This window comes from Ambystoma mexicanum, chromosome 3p, assembly GCF_040938575.1.
Source record: "Ambystoma mexicanum isolate Mex_15411 chromosome 3p, UKY_AmexF1_1, whole genome shotgun sequence".
Lineage (NCBI taxonomy): Eukaryota > Metazoa > Chordata > Amphibia > Caudata > Ambystomatidae > Ambystoma > Ambystoma mexicanum.
The window spans coordinates 666,366,532-666,386,011 of record NC_090925.1 but is presented as its reverse complement, the minus strand read 5'-3'; the positions used below and the strand labels follow the sequence as shown (position 1 = coordinate 666,386,011).

The 19,480-nt window shown below is 47.0% G+C and overlaps 1 protein-coding gene across 1 annotated transcript in view; it reads left to right on the top strand.

The window, feature by feature from the left end:
• The window catches only part of LOC138580697 (uncharacterized), an 82,870-nt gene that overhangs the window by 36,905 nt on the left and 26,485 nt on the right, over positions 1 to 19,480 (top strand). Inside the window, exons 11-13 of the mRNA XM_069651441.1 lie at positions 12,416 to 12,448; positions 13,184 to 13,216; positions 13,883 to 13,915. Coding sequence (XP_069507542.1) covers positions 12,416 to 12,448; positions 13,184 to 13,216; positions 13,883 to 13,915 — 99 coding nt within the window. The remainder of the gene's footprint in view (positions 1 to 12,415; positions 12,449 to 13,183; positions 13,217 to 13,882; positions 13,916 to 19,480) is intronic.

Here is a 19,480-nt window from a genome sequence, read left to right as displayed (position 1 = left end):
ACAAAGAACTAAATGGAACATGCAATATCCACATTCAAGGAGGAAAGTGCCCACCCGCTGTCAATATTACTGCTGACACCCATCAGGAATCCATACACCTGCTTTATGGAACAAAGAGCACAATGCTGGGGAAGGGACAGCACAAAGAACTAAATGGAACATGCAATATCCACATTCAAGGAGGAAAGTGCCCACCCGCTGTCAATATTACTGCTGACACCCATCAGGAATCCATACACCTGAGGTGAGGCGGGCACAGTGGAGCATAAATTCAGAGTGCTCAAGTCACACTTCCGCTCCCTTGACCACTTAGGTGGGGTATTGCTATATGCACCCCATGAAGTATACAAAACATTGTGGAACATTGTGTTCAACATAATATTGTCACATAATATTGCCACATGCCATGACATAACAGCAGAGATGCAGGAGGGTGTCTGCCCTCATCCACAGGCACAACCCATTCCCTTAGCAGGCCCAAAGGCACAGTGACAGGACACATGCAACCAGGTATTACAAACCTAATTACATGAATACCAACTGTGGAACACACACAGTAACGCTACATCCATGATGACCTTCAATGATTCAATCAGGCGAAAATAACTTGCCCATAACAACACCCTGAGAATGCACCTCTTGGACTGCCAAAGTTTGTGTGCCCCATATCACAAACAGTACAATGCTACTCCATCAACATCCATCAAATGAAGTGCACAAACCACTGCCATAGTCATTTCATGTGGAATTAAATGGTACAATTTCACAGCCCCAAAAAGCCAGGCATGGTGAAGCCAGCCCCCGGCACAATGTCTCCATACCATGTGCCCCCTTGAGTGACATGTATCAAGTGCAAAAAAGGGCACACTTAACTGCCATCATGAGGATGTGTCCATCCACACCATTGCTGCTGGTCCGGCCCACCTGCACTCACCACTGGTCAAAATGCCAAACATAGTGAGCCAGTCCCTGGCATAATGTCTCCATACAATGTGCCCCCTTGTGTGGCATGCACAAAGTGCAAAATAGGGCTCTCCTGACTGCAATTGTGATGATGTGTCCCTCCACACCATTGTTGCTGGCCCTGGCCACCTTCACACACCACTGCCATGTACAGTACATGCTTCTGTGATTGGGAAAATCAACATCTGCCCATCTCTGAGACCCTCAATATATCCTCTGCACATCCATCAAATAATTTTATTCGGCCATCAGGCCATCAAAGTACATCCAACCATAACAGATTTTTTATTTTTATTTACAATGGCATTGTAGACAAAAAAAAAACAAACAACTGTGACGATTACTATGGCCTCCCGTATCCTGCTAATTGCAGATTGGCTCAAAAGTTAAATCGCCTTTTTTTCGCAAGTCTATCAGAAGACTCTCAGTTGCTCGACTGCACTAGTTACCCATGGTCCTTTCCCCCAATGATATTGTATTGTCACTGGATAATACAGAACCATGAGGATTAGTTCCAGAGGAGTAAGGCGTGTTGTGATGGAGATAGGGACTGATTACACTAGCGCTCTTTATAGTCCGGCTGCAGCTCATGCTTGTACCCAAAATGCCGTTAGCCACTCTTAGTACCCTGAATTCCATTTGCACAAAGTCACAATTACTGTCACCCTCATGGTGCAATCTGGAGCAGTTCATTATTGCCTCCAGGGTTACGAAAAGGCAGCCCCTGAAGTGCGGGGCCAGTGCATGCATTTATTTATGAGTGTGTTTCTTGGTTCACGTTGTTTGGGGGATAATTTGGGTACCTTATGTAAAAATACTGTGCCCCTCCTAAGCCCCCCGTGTTGTTTGCTATTGGGCATTCCCTCCCTAGAATGTGATGTGGGCAACATTGGGGCTTTGGCTTCCTACTGTGTTAGCAATTCTGCCATCCCGAGTTGCATACGTTGTGTTTGCACTATTTTTCTAGCTTGTTATGTTGTGGGCTGCTGAAAGGATTGCTTGTCTCGGATCTGTGACCTTACAGTTTGTACATGGGATTCACAGTGGGTGGGAACCTGAGGCACTTCATTGATCATGGCACTGTACGGACCAATATTTTCTTCATGCTCGGGTGTGAGCATACTGGTGCTTATAGCATGTGCGTGGCGTTTCGTGATGTGTTTTCCTGACTCTTCAGGTGGTTTGCAAAGCCATGTTGTGACTGCGAGACGAGGAGATGGTCCCCCATCATTCCCCCTCCCCCTCTCTCTTGGCCTTCTGACACAACCAATCGCAGCTTCCTTATGTCTTTCATCTCAGATAATAATTCCTTAGATTTACAGCCATGACCAGTGGGTTCCTTCTTGGCAGCTGGGACAGCAGTGGGCAGAATATATGGGCCAGGGGATTTAGGAGACTTTTGGAGGGTAGGGCTAGACACGGAGGTACTCTCAGGGCACTTATCTGACACATTCTTGTTCCAAGTAATACTAATAAGAGGGAGCATGACTTCTGGCACATCTACAAACTCAAATTCCATCCGTTCCATAAATTCCTGGGGTCTGTTTGCGTCTACAGGCTGGGTCAAGTTCTTGGTTTCTTGGTTCAGACCCAAAGGGGTAAGATTCTCATAGTCCATACTATTGCTCCTTGAGCTTTTCTTGGTGTACATTCCCCCCTCCGGTGACTGATATACAGGTAGACTAGTAATGTGGGCTCGGCCTATACTTCCCAGCACTAGTACAGGCCCTGACTCTAATTCAGGACTAATCAAGTCAGGTGTGCTTTGGGGGCTGTCTGCACTAATGGAAACAGGAAGGGTAGGTAGGAACTTGTTTGGGAGCAGGCTCTCAGAGGCCAGAGTTGTTGAAAGAAATCCGATGCTGCTCACTCGCCCTTAACAGAACAGTTGTAGGTAACTGGGGTATTGGATCGGCCCACATTCATTAGTACATTTGCTGATTGTTTAGCAGAGAGATTGACTTGAAACTCTCTAGCCAGGCCCGCCAAACTACAGGTGACTACTCTGCTATCACTGCTGGTTTGATATTATTCTCTTGAGCTGCTGGCTGGGCCCCCCAAATATCCTGATTGGTCCCTAGGAACTGGTGGTCATTGTGCATCTGGGCTCTGCACTGACTTGCATGGTTGGAGCTGAAGAATATTGAGGATTTAGAAATGTGGGGAGGTTGACTAGGCTCGGTTTGGGTTGGGTTAAACTGGCCTGGGGACAGCAATCTATTGAACAGTCACAGCACTCTGGCCCCCCTGCTGCCCCCAACGAGGCCAGTGACCATCAACCAATCATCTCCAAAACACATCATCCATGCAAACCTAATGTGTGCCACATCATGCCACAATTGTGGTGCATATGTCACTAGCCATGAAAATTAATGGCAGTGCACAACCTTACCTGGTAATACAGATGTGGTGCTTGGAATCCCTCACCACCTTTGCCTAACACTAGGCCTCCACATTGGTGCTAGGTAGGCAAGTGCCCAGCTGAAGGATTGGGACTTGGGTGCAAATAGTGTGCTGGGGGGGGGGTTATCTCAGGGAATGTGGGCACTGCATGAGACAACACACCTGAAATAACATTGGGCATTTGTTTGAGCCAGCGAAAGGTGTATGCCTGACACATCAATGTATATATGGAAAGCTCACCTTTATGTGGGAGACTGTAGCAGTCTACAACACCACATCAGTTGACTCCACTGAGCATGGTTGCATGTCCTGTCCCTCAATCTGAAATTCTGCCCACTACAATGAGCAGTTGAATCACTGCCCATGTGAGCCCAATATCCATGACATGAGGACTCAAAAAATAATACAGTCCACTTGGATGGTGGTAAGAAACAAATACTGTCTACCTTAGAAAGGGGTCAAAAACAAATACAGTCCTCCTTGGACCAAGGAAAAACAAGTTTCCAAAAAGAAATGTCTACCCTGAAGGGGATGAAGGGGTAAGAAAAAAATACATGCTCCCTCCACAGTCTCATGGACACCAGGGTACACAAAGAATGTGTGGTGGTGACAAGAGGAGTTGTGTGTGTGGGGACATGGGCAATGGCACCACCTGCATTGTTCAACTGGAAGCCTCATCCTGTGGTGGATGCTGAGATGGTGCACTCTGACCAAGCAATGCCAAAGCCTGGTATTCATTGGCTATGGCCACCTATGCAAGGAATTCATCCATGAAGCCCACAATAGCTACAAGGTCTTGGTGATACATGTCATGAGTAGTCAAAGAGCCATCATGCACAGTGACCATTGACATCTACAACTGCATGTTCAGAGATTGGGCCTCATTCCAAGTCCGGCCGTAAATGTGCCGGAAAAGCGGCAGGTTGCCGCTGGACCTGGAATTAATTACCGGCTCCGGACTTGCTGGAATTACCAGGACATTTACAGCCTCTGTGATCCGGTAATTCCGGATCCGGCATTCTGTAATTCCCCATTCCCATGGAGTTCTACTACAGAGAGTAACACCACCCGCCTGCAGAACTTGTAGTTTGCCGGTCTGGAAACAATGGTGGCAGCGGGTTTACCCCCACTGTGGCTTCCGGACCGGCAAACTCTGAATGAGGCCCATTGTCTCAAGGAATCCATCTCTTGGTGGAGGTTTTCCCTTATGGGAAAAATTTCGTCATGCAGAGAGTGCATCAAGGAATTTGTGTCTTGACAGCAGGACTCCTTTAAAGCCAGATGACAATATCCAGAGGCCTACATATCTGGCTGAACACGCATATGTGTATCCACATGCATATAGACACAACAGGGCAAGCCCCACATACATCAGATGTTGACACTGGGAACTCTGAAAGCTGAAAGGCACAGCTGACTGACCTTAAATGCTCTGTGCAATCATGGCAGTACATATCAGGCCCTGCAGCAAGCCACGGATTGTGGGATGATGCCTATACAGACATGTATAAGAGTGGAAAACCTGACAGTAGATCAATGGAGCTACATGCCTTTTTGCTTCTCTACGTCAACCAAGCCTACTTGTGGAAGTATCATGTTAACTCCGACTGACCACACCTGCTTGCGGCATTAACATTGCCAACATCCCCATCCCCTTCCCCACATTGCCCACAGCCAGATTCTCAGTTACAAATGCACACACACATGCGTTGCAACTATGTGTGAGGAGAGAGTAACATGGACTTGGCTCGTGTACACTGCAAGACCACTGAACAAATGACACTCCAAATGTGGAATGAACATTGCTCAAGTTTCAATGGGTCAGAAGTGCTCTGGACAACTGTACACAACGAAGGTGTACATGACATGCACAAACCTGATGAGGCTGCATAGGTATCCATGCCTCCCATGCCAACCATCAGCTCACTGCTGGTGAGTCGACAGATGACCTCTTCAAATGGAGTCAGCTCTTCCACATGTGGGGCCACCTACACAAACCTCAGCAGAGGACACATTGCTGCCAAGCTGCTTTTTGGTCCGTCTCATGAGGTCCCATATCTTCTTGTGGACCTTTTCCACAGCGGGCCTCTCCACACCACGAGCATTTATCTGATCTGTGACCTCCTCCTAAATCCTCCACTGCTGGTTCAAAGGAAGGGTATTGCCATTCCAAGTGTAGAGGTTGTCATGGTGTTCACCATTGTAATCTATAAGGATTGTCAGTGTCTCATCTGTAAAGTGTCTGTTCCTTGGTAGCCCCTTCTCCTTCACCCTTGTTTCCTCATAGAGGGCTGCCTGTTCCTGCTCTGCAGTGTGTCTCCTCTTGCCCCTAGTGGTCCTTGGTAGTAAGAGGACACGTGTAGGCTCACCACTACTTATAGAAGGTAGACCATTCTTCTGCCCTATTCCTTCTCCTTGTCTGCAGAGCATTCCCATGCATGGTGTGACAGAGTTTACATCACTGTACCCTCAGATCTCAGTGCTGATTCTGCCTTGCACCCCCCTAACAATCTTCAGCTCTGTGCATGCTAGGAAATGCATGTTGCACCGCCTAACAATCTCGGACACCATGCATGCCAGGAAAAGCAGGCGGTGGGGCGAGATATTTAGGAGTTGTAAAGCAAATTTCCTGGTGTGAACAGAGCCGGAGATATTTAGGGAGTACCTCTAATGAACTCTGTATCTGTGCATGGCAGGAAATACGTGTTGCAACCCCTAACTGTCTCTGCCTCAGTGGATGCAATGGAGCACATGTCACATACAGCATTAAGTGTGTAGGCACGCTGCACAATGTCTGTGAATTAGACAAATAGCCCCCTTCCGTTGATATTCACACTACTGCCTTGTGCATGTATGAGAAACACTTGTTCCTCCTGCCTCATACCATATTTCGCCTCCTCCTACTCTAAATTGCCCTCAAACCTCACCATCTGCTGTTGCCTGCTAGTGCGTCACTGGCTGCTGACCACTAGCACTTCCTTGGAGCGCCTGTTATTCTCTCATAGCCCTTTCTCCCGTGGCTCTCTTGTCAGGAACTGTGACCACCTCATCTGCTATTTTGGGACTTCCACACCTCAGAACCACAACCACAGCTCCACAGCATGCATCGTCTGGGGCCAGAGTCACCCCACCAGCCTCATGGAGAGCCAAGTCTGGAAACATTGACCAGCACTCCCATGGTGGAGCTGAGGGCTGTCAACTTCACTGTTTCAAAAATTGGCTTCCTGAGTGAGCAGGTCTTGGCCCATTGTAGTGTTGTTTTCAATCTGCAGAATGAGCATGGGATGTGTGGGCACGAGAAGACCTGGGCACACATCACAGCTGCCATCAATGCAGAGGGGGTTGAGGTCCATACCCTGGGCCAAGCCAAGAAGCACAGGGACACCCCCAGGATCCAAACCAGTCGAAGGCTGCCTTGAGGCAGGTGCGTCCATGGAAGTGCACTGTGAAGACAACCATCAAGTGTCACTGTTTCACCTTCGGGTACTGGAGAGCGTTAACCAAGCTGTCCATGCCAATGTCCTTGACCTGCAGGCACGGATCTAAGCTCCTGGTGAGTACTCACTAGGTGAACTATTCAACAGAGTTTCTGTGTCCTGCATTGGTGTGCATGATTTGAGCAAGTCGGTTCTTTTCCTCGACATGTTCATGCACAATTCTCAACTGGCATGCAGCCTCATGCCGATGCTGGGAGTAGGTGATGACAGACATCTGTGAAGTGGCTAGGTGATGGGATGAGCTCTGTCAGATCTTAGTGACAAAGTATACTCGTGTGCATGCAATGTGATATGCTGACAGCAAAGTCACAGACAGGCACAGTTTCCAGAGTGAGATGTTGCAAGCTTGTGAGGTATATTTATGGATACTTCATCTATTGGTTGTCCAAATGCGTATGACTGCATCATCCCCACGCAGCAGCATGCACATGTGTATGGATGTGTGTTAATGGCAATTTAGCGAATTTGACTGGGACGGCATTGAGCTCTGTCAGGCCATTGTATGAGTGGCCTTACATGGTATATCATCATGGCGTGTGTTGGGGTTGGGAGTGACTGCCTTGCTGCTTGATCCTCAGCAAAAGGTCCATGTATGTGATGCATGCTTTCATGTTGGACTGTCAGGGATGCATGTTGCTAGATGTGGTTGGATGGAGATATGCCTATGTTGCTACAGACATATGTGGTCAGGTGCCCATCCCATGGCCCTGGCTAAGGATGCACTTGGGTCATTGCATATTTGGTGTTGTGATGTGAAATGAGTTGTTTCCATGCGTATGTGTCCACATATCAATATGCTGAGTTCACATGTGCATGTCTCATCATTGGGACATTTCCTTTTGCCAAAACCTGTGTGACTGTCTTCCTTCTGATTTCAGGGCATGGGCTGGTGTGTGTGAGGCAGTTGCTGGGTGACTCGTGCTGACTTCATGCGTCTGTTACTATTGTGTGGACAACATATATATTGGCACTGTTGATTGAATCCTATGTTCTTTGTTCAATTTTCTAAAGTTTCTGTGGCTGGGGAAAGGGGCAAAGATGTGCTGTGGAGCTTAAGCCCCGGGGCAAGGCCCCCAAACCAAGTTGCAGACCCCCCAACACCCAATCGTTTTCCACCACTTCCAAGGTCGTTGTGGCTGGGGGAGCATCCCATACATCGGGCAATGCTGCTTAGGGTGTGTCCCAGGCTTCCATCATTGTCGTGGACATATTGGCAGCAATGGGACAGGGTGGTGGTGACGTTGCCACATAGGGGACCCAAACCATGGAAACCTCATTGGAGGAATCTGGGTTGATGGAGAAGGGGAAGGAGGAGGAGGACATTGCAGTCCTGCCCACAGTGTCAGGTTGGGGTACAGATGGGGGCATGCAGGCTGCACACCTGGCCCTGAGACAGGAGGGTGTGCAGTTGAGGCCATTTCAGGTATGCCTACTGTGTCAGGTAGGGTACCGGTGGGTGTGTGCAGGCTGCACACCTGGCCCTGACACATGAGGATGTGCAGTCCACCTTGGAGGGGTCAGCACAACCTACTCTCCCAGGGCTATCTGCTGGAGGAATACTCACCTTCACCGATGCCACCACGCAGACAGAGACCACAATTCCAGTCAATGGGGCCATCTGGGATGAGGTGCTTCCCCTGCTAATGGGTGGCCGGAGGAGGTAGGCTGCTATGAGTGATGCTATGCAAGTATCTTGTGAGCTGATTGTAGAGTATCATGTGCAGATGGGCTGCCTCTTCTCACAATTAGCAGCAGCACTTCTTTCCGGCAATCCTTCTGGAAAGGCCACTACAATGTCTCAATCCTCCTCCTCCTCCTTCTCATTTGTGCCCCAGTCACCGTCCTCTGAGGCCTCCATGCCAGCTACCACCATGGCCTCCTGTGCACCTGTCCCACCATTGCCCAGTCTGCATGTGCCTAGGTCCCTGGTAAAGGTAGACATCCACTCAATGGCAGATGAGTTGGTCACTGAGCCTGCCCAGCAGCCTACAGGGGAACAGGCTGTGGAGGGACACCATCAGGTTGGAGCGAGTAACTGCACCACAGACACAATGCAAGAAAGCAGGAGATGTTGCTTATGAGGAGGAAAATCCTGGAGGGCATTGCTAGTAGAAGGAGGCAAGTAGTAATACACAAGGTGCGAGTGAGGCAGGAGGCACAGCGGCATGCACAGTCTCTGGTGGCAGCCCAGATGCAGTTAATGAGGCAGCAGGAGGAGGAGAGGCAGCGGACCTGTGATGCGGCAATAGCCAGGGCCAGGGACGAGTTGGAAGAGAGGTTGGTGCGGGCACAGGCTACCATCATGCGAGAGTCTTGCAGGGTCGTGTAGGAGATAGAATCTCAGATGAGGAAAGCCCTACAAGCCCTCCAGGAAACAACAGAGGTGCGCCTGCAAGCGGCAGAGGTGGCGGAGGGAATCAGCATTGGCTGAGGCATTGTCAGAGTTCACAATGGACTAGCTCACTGACTCATTTACATAGTTCATTAGTTGTAGGTTTCCTTTTTGTGTTATTTGTTTTTTCAAGGACAAGTATTCCCCTCCCCTTTTTGTACACAGATTGTATTCAATACATTTTAATTTCATGATTCAATCACACCACTTGCTGTCTTTGTATCCATTTGCACATTTGGTTTGGTTGTGTTCTCCAAGGCATTATTTTCTATGGCTGTCATGTGGGCTTTGTGCACACTCTGTGGATCATGTTGTTACTTTGCTGTTTGCTGGGGGACATGTGTGCATGCTTCGTATGTGCAATGCTTAGTATGTTGGATCCATGTTGGATGAAGATATTTAGTCTATTGTAGATTTGGGGAGGCGACAGGTTTTGGGAGTAACATGTTTCATATCTTTGTCAAGCACATCTATTGCTTGCCTACTTCCGTACTTTGCAGTACAGGCATGTTGCCCAATTGTATCCTTGGTGTGCATGATATGTGATACATGTTTGCTGTTGCTGATATGTTGTGTTTATATGTTCATGGGTGGTGGGTATTGTTGTGGGTTGGTTGTATTTGCATTGGTCACATTATTTTGACTGAGTTTGAAATGTGTTTTACCTACTGGAGAGGGACCATCAGATGGCTGGATGTGGCAAATGCTGGTTGTCTGATGCTGTTTCTTGTGCAGGGGTACTGCATATTTGGTGTTGTTGTATCAGTGTTGCTTGAATTCGGTTTTCATTGTGTGTCGAATGGTGTGAATTTGCAGATGCATTTGTTGATGAGTGAGATGTTTTATGATGGTGTTTGTACCCATTTCTTCATGTGTCTGACCGGATGTTCCGCTGGGTGTGGATGTTTGTGGTATCTGATGCCAGCTCATTCACCTTCACACATGCACTATGCAGGGTTCAGTTTATTGTGTGTTGTGTTCCGTTCTGGTCCACTGATGTTTTGGTGTCCCTTTGTCACTTGATTGTCAATGTGGATGTGCTCACACTTCATTCACAGTTATGACTTATTGGCATTGGGGGTGTTGAGAAGAGATGTGACATCACTCTGGATCACTGGGTTACACATATTACATGTCACATGCACATCAAGAGGCCAAAGTGTAGATGCAGTAACAATATGGTAAGGTGTTGTTGTGCAGCTGAGTTTGATCCAATGGGGAGCCATGGAAGAGGGACTGTCCTGGATGCAATGGCACTGCTCCGGGTGTTCATGTTGGAGATGGATGCCTAACATGTGTACTTAGTAGTGGGCACAGGACAGAGAAGTTGAGGTAGGTTGGTGATCCACATTGGACTGGGACAAGGGAGGCCTTGTGGTGCTGTCTTGAGATAGGGGGTTGATGCACGGATCAGTGGGAGTACTGGCACGTGGGAGGATTTGTGGGTGCTACCTTTGGTTAGGGGTTGGTGCACAGATCAGTCGGGGTACCGGGAGGAGAGTGGAATTGTGGGTGCTGCCTTGCGTTAGGGGGTTGGTGCTCAGATATGTGGGGCTACTGGGTTGAGGTTTTACTTGTGGGTGCTGCCTTGATTTAGGGTGCTGGGGAGCAGTTTAGTGGTGTTACGTGTTTGTTCTCTGAAGTTAGGGGTCTGGGACGCAGTTTAGTGGGGATGCTGGGATGAGGACTAGTCAGTCGCTGGAGGGGATGAGCAATGGGTATTGCTGGTAAGTAAGCCTCAATTACTTTTTTTCATGGGCCCAGTGCAAAGGTTGTTCGACACCGCTGTGTTGTGTTAATTATTCGGGCGTGTTGGAATGTTCCGGGTGCTACTTGTTTTTCTTTGTGCGGCAGGTGTCTACACATATTTGATTCCAAGAATCGTCTTTCAGCGCTATACTTTTCGTCTATGCAATGTTCTTTGTCACGCGAACCCCTTTGCACACACTTAAAGCTTTTTTTTATAAATCCGGTTCCGGGGCTCTTCAGGAGCCAAGAGGAAAGAGATGGTAAGGGCACAATACACTTAAGTGGATAGGGGGTCCTGCACACTCAGTCAACTTGAATAATGAGGCAGATGTAGAGGAGCCTACTTAATTCAAGTGTCCAAACTGACAGCCAGGCCCTCTCTCCCTTCATTCCTTATCAGATAGCATGGAACTTTGCCATTTCCATTTACCTTGGTTATTTAAAGAGGAAGGGCTGGAAGGGCTGGGTTTACAAAAACTGATTTCGAATGGGAAAAATCCCATTGAAAAATGCTTTGTAAATCAGAGCCTGAGCCTATTCACTGAGGATCAATAACCCTTTGATGCTGGGCAGTGTGCATAGGCACGCCTTAGCCCATGCCGAGATTCTGGATGTGGCATCATTCTAATAGTAAGGGACTGATTCATAAAGAGTTTTTGAGTGGGACTTTTCCATTTAAAACGCTTTTGTAAATCAGGCCCTAAGTGTCCTGATGGTGTGCTGCACATATTGGCACTAGAGACGTTTCTTGTCATCCCATGTGCAATGGCGATCGCGGGGAAAAAAGATGGAAAGGGGATTTACATGTGTGCATCACTTAGTGGTCCAAGAAGAAGTTAAAAGGTGGAAGGTGGATAATATCCGCCGGACATGACGTAGAGGATGTGAGGAATCTCACTTAGTTTGCATACTGTTATCCCAGGCGATGAGTAAGACACGTGGATGCAGTAAAAACATGCAATGTGTGCCTGCAGGCGCCTCCACAACACTGGTACCAGGTAAATGATTTCTACACGTACCACACACATTAAGAAGAACGATGCCTTTGTGTTTGCTAAATACTAGCATATTGCTGCAATGATGCAGAGTGTCCAAAGTTACTGCATCCATTCAAGAGAATGTAAGATCGGAGTCCATTATCCAGCGCACTCCAGTACCAATGCCATTGTCAGGACGGCATGACAAGAGTGAAAGCACGTATACCCGTCACAATGCCCCACAACTCTGAGTGTAGTAAAGGGCATTTCATAGATTGAGTAGGAACTGCCTGAGGTAGTCATCCAATGAGCTGGATGGGATGGCCGGAATCACACACCAGAAGGCTTTATAGCCCAGCTTATCGAGTATATGTGTCGTATGGCTTTCTCTGAAGTTTTCTTTTCTTTAAATGCTCTGTCTGTTTCTCCTGCAGGGCGGGATTGTTCAAGCAGCCGGGGGAGTTGTGGTAAGGCCGCCTCTGATGTCAACATGCCTTTCTACAAATGATTGCTTCTAGTGTAGGGAACCCTGTGGGGATTGACAAGAGAAGGCAGTTTGAGGGGTTAAGTACAATTTGATGACAAGTTCCAGAAACAGTGATAGCTAAATGGAAATGAACATCGTTCCACACGAGGAATCATTGGGTTTTTCATTGCATGTATACATGGAAAAAATCAACTCATATCTAAGTGGAAAATGCATTGAAGGGAACCAGTTACTGATTCTGTATGAACACAACTTGTAATATTGTGCATGCGCTGAGAGCAGGGGTGTTGCTAGGTCTGGAAAAGACCCGGGGCTACGCTAATGTTGGAACTGTCGGGACTGGGGGCTAGCCAGCCTTTTGGTTGTAGCTCCAGAGATTCTATCCGGGGCTACAACCAAAAGACCCGGGGCTATAGCCCCTTTAGCCCCCCCCTAGCAACGCCTCTGGCTGAGAGAATGCCATTATCAGACCATGCCCCAATGCGATTGGTCTGTGTGATTTCACTTTTCGGAAGACACCTTCCCTAATATTTCTTGCTCTGCTCTGCACATAAATATTCTATTTCTGCAACCCTGATTCAGTGGGCCCAGAGCCCAGGTAAAGATAAGTGATTGTTGTGGGAATAGAGAACATTACCCTTTTAAAATGTGTGACAGACGAATGTGCAGTGTGTCCCATTCTTCCTGCTAATACAGATTTCTCTTTCTCCTCAAGAACGGCCTTACACAAGCAGTTAGCGGAATTTTGGTAAAACATCAATTACAATTCTCTACTGTTGTGGGTAAGGGGTACGGGACAGGGGATTCTGCTGGAGCAGAAAGCCTTACAGACACGTTCAAGCAGATGTTGATGCACAGCCTTCTTTACCGTGTGCCAAAGTTCCCTGCTCTTACACTGCTCCCCACGCCCCCTCGAAGGGGGTAGCTTTATTACAGTAGGCTTTGCCAGTGCCGAGATTCACAAACAAGATCAGGTTTCATGAACTAGTGATTTCCAGCTGCAATCCGAGCAGCACAGCGAAGGGATGGAGTCTTCATTAAAACTAGAAATAAAAAAGGGTTGGTAATGTTGAAATGCAAATGTGTTATAAGTAAAGTGTTTTCAGAGTGTCGTAATATCCTAATAAGTAAATAAATATATGTAGAGAGAATGCAGTTATGAGACTATGCCCCAATCGGATTGGTCTGTGTGATTTCCATTTTCTGAAGACTCCTTCCCTAATTTTTCTTGCTCTGCTCTGCGCATGCATATTCTATTTCTGCAACCCTGATTCGGTGTGCCCAGACAGCGTCCAGGTAATGATAAGTGATTCTTTATGGGTTTAGGGAACTTTACCATTTTAAAATTTGTGACAGACGAATTTGCAGTGTGTCGCATTTCTCCTGCTAATGCAGATCTCTCTTTCTCCTCAAGGGCGGCGTTACAGGCCTAGTTGGCGGAGTTCTGGTAAAACATCAATTACAATTCTCTACTGTTGGGGTGAGGGGTACGGGGCAGGGGATTCCGCAGGAGCAGAAAGCCTCACAAACACGTTCAAGCAGATGTTGATGCACAGCCTTCTTTGCAGTGTGTCACCACTCCCTAGTCTTACACTGCTCCCCACGTCTCCTCGAAGGGGGGTAGCTTTATTACAGTAAGCTTTGTCAGTGCCGAGATTCCCAAAGAAGATCGGGTTTCATGAACTAGTGATTTCCAACTACAATCCTAGTAGCACAGCGAAGGGTTGGAGTCTTCATTAAAAAAAGAAATCAAAAAGTTGTTGTATTATTGAAATTCAAATCTATTATAAGTAAAGTGTTTTCAGAATGTCGTAATATTCTAAAAAGTAAGTAAATATATGGAGAGAGAATGCAGTTATGAGACTATGCTGCAGTCTGCAAGGTCTGTTTCTGAGACTTTCCTTACTCTTCCTGCAATAAGAATCTCTCTTATGATCCGGGGGTACTCATTAGGTGGTTTGCTGCTGCAACCATGACCGGATTGGTTGCCATGCCTGGGTAAAAGGAAGTGATTTGTGGTGGGCTGAGGAAATGTCAATCTTTCAATATCTCCAGCTCTGTGTTATAATGTACAATATCTTCTCTGATCATGTACCGCTTCATTCTTCCTAAAGACTACTGCTTTGGGTACTGTCGGAGGTCTTACGTAAAATCTACATTATTTTTCCTACTGTTGGGAGTAAAGAGGGAGAGGGGATTCTTCTGAGATTCCAAACCCTCACTCAAAGATCCACTAAGCTAAGGCCTGTGTTTACAGCAGGCTTTGTGATGTGTCATGATCCCCGCTGCTAATGGAGTCTTCTACTTTTTTATGTTCATAATAACTTCGGGCATACTTGCCATTCCTTACAGCAGGTTTTGCAGTGTTTGAGTCCTCCCCTAATACTGATCACTGTTACTCTTACAAAGCACTATTGTGAACAAACTTAGGCACACTGTGGTAACATATTTTTCCAAGATGCTTTATGGTTTGAGAGTGGTGGAAGAGGGATTTCTGTTCAGACCAGCCTAACAATCTATTCGTCTTCCAGGGTAGCGTTACCGGCGATATTCTCGGTGGGTTAAGAGATTACCATTACCATAAAAACAATACTCGCTTTGTTATGGAATGACACTCATAAAGTTAATTTAGCCTATTAGCACAGGCCATCCGGAGTCTTCTCCTGCCATGTCATTTGACAATTCTTACAGCAGGTGGTGCAGTAAGCCACAATCCCCTCTATTAACACAAATTTGTGTTACTCATTCAAGCGTAGCAGGAGGAATGTTGTTGGATTTTAAAAAAATCAGGCCCTTTTGCGAATGGATCTGGTGATCTCAGACACAATCTACCGTTACCAAATACTGAGAGCTGTCATCACACAGTTGAGGAGCCAGAAACTGCTTCAGAAGTTGGAAACAAAAGTCATTTGTTTTGATTTGACAGTAGGCCACATACTTCTTCAAACAGAAATGCTTTACAAACTGAGAAGCAGTAGGCACACCAATGTTATGTACAGCAGAGGGCAGGGAAGATGGCCGATGGTGGAGGTTACGACGGTGGGATAAGGAGATGGGTCCGTGGAAATGCTAACTTTAGGAGTGAGGAGGTGCTGCTTAAGTGCCTATGAGAATGCTAGAATAGTAGATATCGGGCCTCATTACACGGAAGGCGGTAAACAACATGGCAAAGGGACCTCGTAGTAAGGCGTTAAGGGTTTAGCGGTACCGGTGCCCTTACTGGTACCGGTAAACCCTTACTGCCTACCGTGTAATGAGGCCCATCATCTTGATAAAGAGCCCCCCTAGTAGGAGGCAATGAGGGGGTTGGAATGGAAGTGAGGGCAGCCCATTGTGATTGGGTGACAGTAAGGTTAAGCAGGACATTAGAAGAAAGCGTGCATGGTAGTGAGCAGCGGGAAATGGAGGTAGCAAGATGGGGAAGCAAGACCATGTATAGAGTTAAAGACTAAGAGGAGTAGTCTGAAGAGTGTGAAGGGCTTGATGCTGCATTGAGAGCCAGCGGACATGCATGCGGTGGGCAGAGGTGTGGGGGGAATGGGGAAAGTTATAGAGAATGCAAGTCAAAAAGTTAAGATCTTTGTTTTTGGAGCCCAAGGAGTAGAGCCAGAGGCCAATGGGGAGGTTGCAACAGTGATGTAGTCTGTTGAAAGCAAAAATATCAATGACAGTTTTGGCCGAGCAGCAGCTGAGGAGAGAACATATGTTTCTAGTGTTTGCTAGGCTCCGTTTTGCAGCCGTGTTGCTGGACAGTATGAAGTGTTGAAGTCTGAGTCCCTTGCAAAGAGTAATCTCAGGTTGCAAGCCTTGCAGGTAGATCTGAGGAGGTCAGCTGCTTTTGGGGGAGGGATGCAGATGTAGGCCATTACAGGCTGGGAGTTAAATAACTTCCATCTTTGAGAAGCTCAACATGACACAGTGAAGTTCCATGCAGTTGTGGATAGCAGAGAGACAGAAATGCATGTAAATAGTACAGTGGTATGGGAGGGCAAGAAGAAGACAATGGGAGTGCTTTCTGTAAAAAGTAGTCATAGATGTGAGCTCATAAAAAGAGGAGGGTTAGAGTGTCGCCAAGAGCCGTGGGGGCTCCCACTTGAGAGGGGTGTGTTTGGAGGTGTGTGGGTAACATTACTCAGCAAAGCAACAATCATAAAAGCAGAAGATGGTCAAGGAATGCGCAGAGTTGCTGATGTCGGAGACTAAGTGGATATAAGAAGGGAGGGGTGATTAACAGTGTGAAATGCTGCTGAAATATTCATTAGGAAAGTCCTTAAAACATTCCTTTTCTCCTCCTTCTCTCTCTCCCTCTGCCCTGCTATCCTCTCTCTCTGCTCTATCCCTCTCCCCCTCCTTTCCCACACAGCTAGCTGACTGGCCACCTGGCGTACCTCTGAGTTTTACTGCTCCCCGGCACCCTCGCAAGTCCTCACGCACTTGCCTCTGGTCCTGCACTTGCCTCATCACTACTGCAGTGGTCAATGACCCATGAGAGTGGCATCTCTCAGCAGTTACCCAGATTCTGACGGACTGGGCGCACTTGGAGTCCCCCCCTGCACTTGTTCTCCTCCCCAGCCCGACCCCCCTCTCCTGTACCGTCTGTGCACTTGCACGATCTAAACGTACCATGCCTTGAAGATCGTCTATTTTCCCTGTCTCCCCTCCTTGCATGGTTGCGCCTAAATGCTCTTGGAAAAACTGCAGAATCGTTGTCAGACCTACTTGCTGTTATCTAAACTGTTAACTGTATTATATGCACTTCTCTGCCTTTGCATACTTGTATCATTCAGAAATTCAAGAACTCTGAATGACTGTTGTTTTTTTCCCCTTGTTCCCGCCCTGCTTGAGTGCTTTGAAACACTGGCCTTGTGTAGAGGTGCTTTACAAATAAACATTACCATTACCATAGAAAAAGAATGAAGAAAGTTGGATTCATAGTCTGAGTGCATTTCGGTGCGTGTCTGATGGGGAACCTGGATACATGTGGACAGAGTTGATTTCTATGCTTGTAGGAGACAACCCTTCAAAACCCACACATTCCAGAACTGTGGAGACTTGTGAGGAACGTGTGACAGGCTGGCAGTTTGTAGGCTTCTTGGGTTCAGCAGTGGGACTGTTTAGGATGAGTAGTAGATAAGCTACATCCAAGCAGCCAGGTAAGGACCTAGTGGTGAGAGATGTTAAAGATGGTGAAGCGGTAGGAGTTGGTGAGAGGCGCAAGTTCCATAGTTGATTCTGGTGCAATGGTATCTATAGGAACAAAGGCTGGATTAGCTGCCTGGAGGATGGGTGTACGTGTTCCTGGTGTGGATTGGAAGAAAGAATAAAGGAATGAAAAGGGTCATATAATAATTGTATAATTGGTCATTAATAACATGCTTACTACTGAAGAGTTTTCTAAGTGCGACCAGGGATTCAAGCATGCTTTGCTCTGTGTCCCAAGACAAGCGCATTGCCACTGAGCTATACTACCCATGCAAGGTATGGATATGTGCAATGGGCGAAGGAGGCGAGACAGAGAGATAGAGAGGGGGGAATAGAGAGCAAGTGGGGCATCTAAGATGTCTTTGATCTTAGCATAGTTCCTGGCTATGGAGTACGTTGCAAAGGACGCTGGCGGTCTGTATGAGCGACAGCATGGCCTGAAGAGTAGGGGTGATTTTGTGAACGGACAAGCATATATAATTATAACCTCATTCATGAGTTCATGCAGCTTTACCTCCTCCATCGACCATGCTCTGCAATCACCTCATGTCCTCTTATTAACGAGTCAGGGGTAGACATACAATAATTTGCGAAGTTTGTTTTATTATTTACGTGTTTGTTTTAACGTGTTATAATGTGAAAACATTGGTGTGCAAAGAGATGGTAGATGGTGGAAGGTAGAATGTTAGAGGTTAGAGGTTGTTAATAGCAGCCAGAGTAGGACTAGGAAAGCAGGAGACACTAAAAAGCTGCACTTGTATTTACATTTACCTCTTGATAGCAATAGATGGGAAATGTAAGGGCAGGGGGAATGGAAGATATCCTTGTATAGACATGCTGCTGACAAACATGATCTAACAACCTTCTTGACTACATTAAGCTGTACTGTAATAAGTGACTAGACTAGCTGTAAACAATTAGTTCCTCCATGATGTGTGTGTTGCTACCGGCACAACCCACGTGCCTGCCTGTAAAGCCATAGCAGATACCGGCCGAGAAAGATCTGCATGTTGTCTCAACTTTCTGAGAGTGTGCACAGATTGCTCAGGACGTGTAGCTTTGCAATGCTTGGAGCAATATAGAAAACAGAAGACTCTCCATCTTACAAGAGTAGCTTTCACTGCAGCACTGCATCACCTGACCCACAGTAAATAATGATGGAATGATAAAGGCTCTATGAGAAATGCCATGTTCGCATGTGGGACAAACAACAAGGTGTTCATGACAGCAACACTTTGGTGGTGCAGAGGCACTGCGCTCATAACCACATACAGGCCAAACATAACAATTCTGCCAACATTCAAACAGGTGTGATTGTGCCGCACACCCAGGGACAGTTATACCAACTCATAGCCAGAAGTAGCAGCGCCCCCTCAAAACAAAAAAACTTTTGTGGAGAGCTGTTGAGCCTCACAGGTGGTTTTCCTGGGTGATCAGGAATGCCGAGGAATGCTGTACGGATTGGTTGACCAATAGAAAAACCTTTTATTCAGCATGCTGGCACTGGGCACCACAGAATAAGAAATAAATATATACATACCGATGCAGCGAACTTCACGAAATAGCCCCTTTAGGGCTCCTTTGAGAGGATCATCACATGTGGTGAGTGAATACCCTTGCTGAATCTGTGGGGAGTCTGAACAGCATCTGCTGTGAATGGTCAGACCCACAGATCGACAAGTGGTAGGGCAGTTTCCAGGAGGTTTTCCTTCAGCAGGACTATCAGGGACTTGCTCTAATTGCTAACTTGGGCCCTTTCTGTGCAATCCTCACACTACCACGATTTAAATTGATATACCCATCTCTCTTT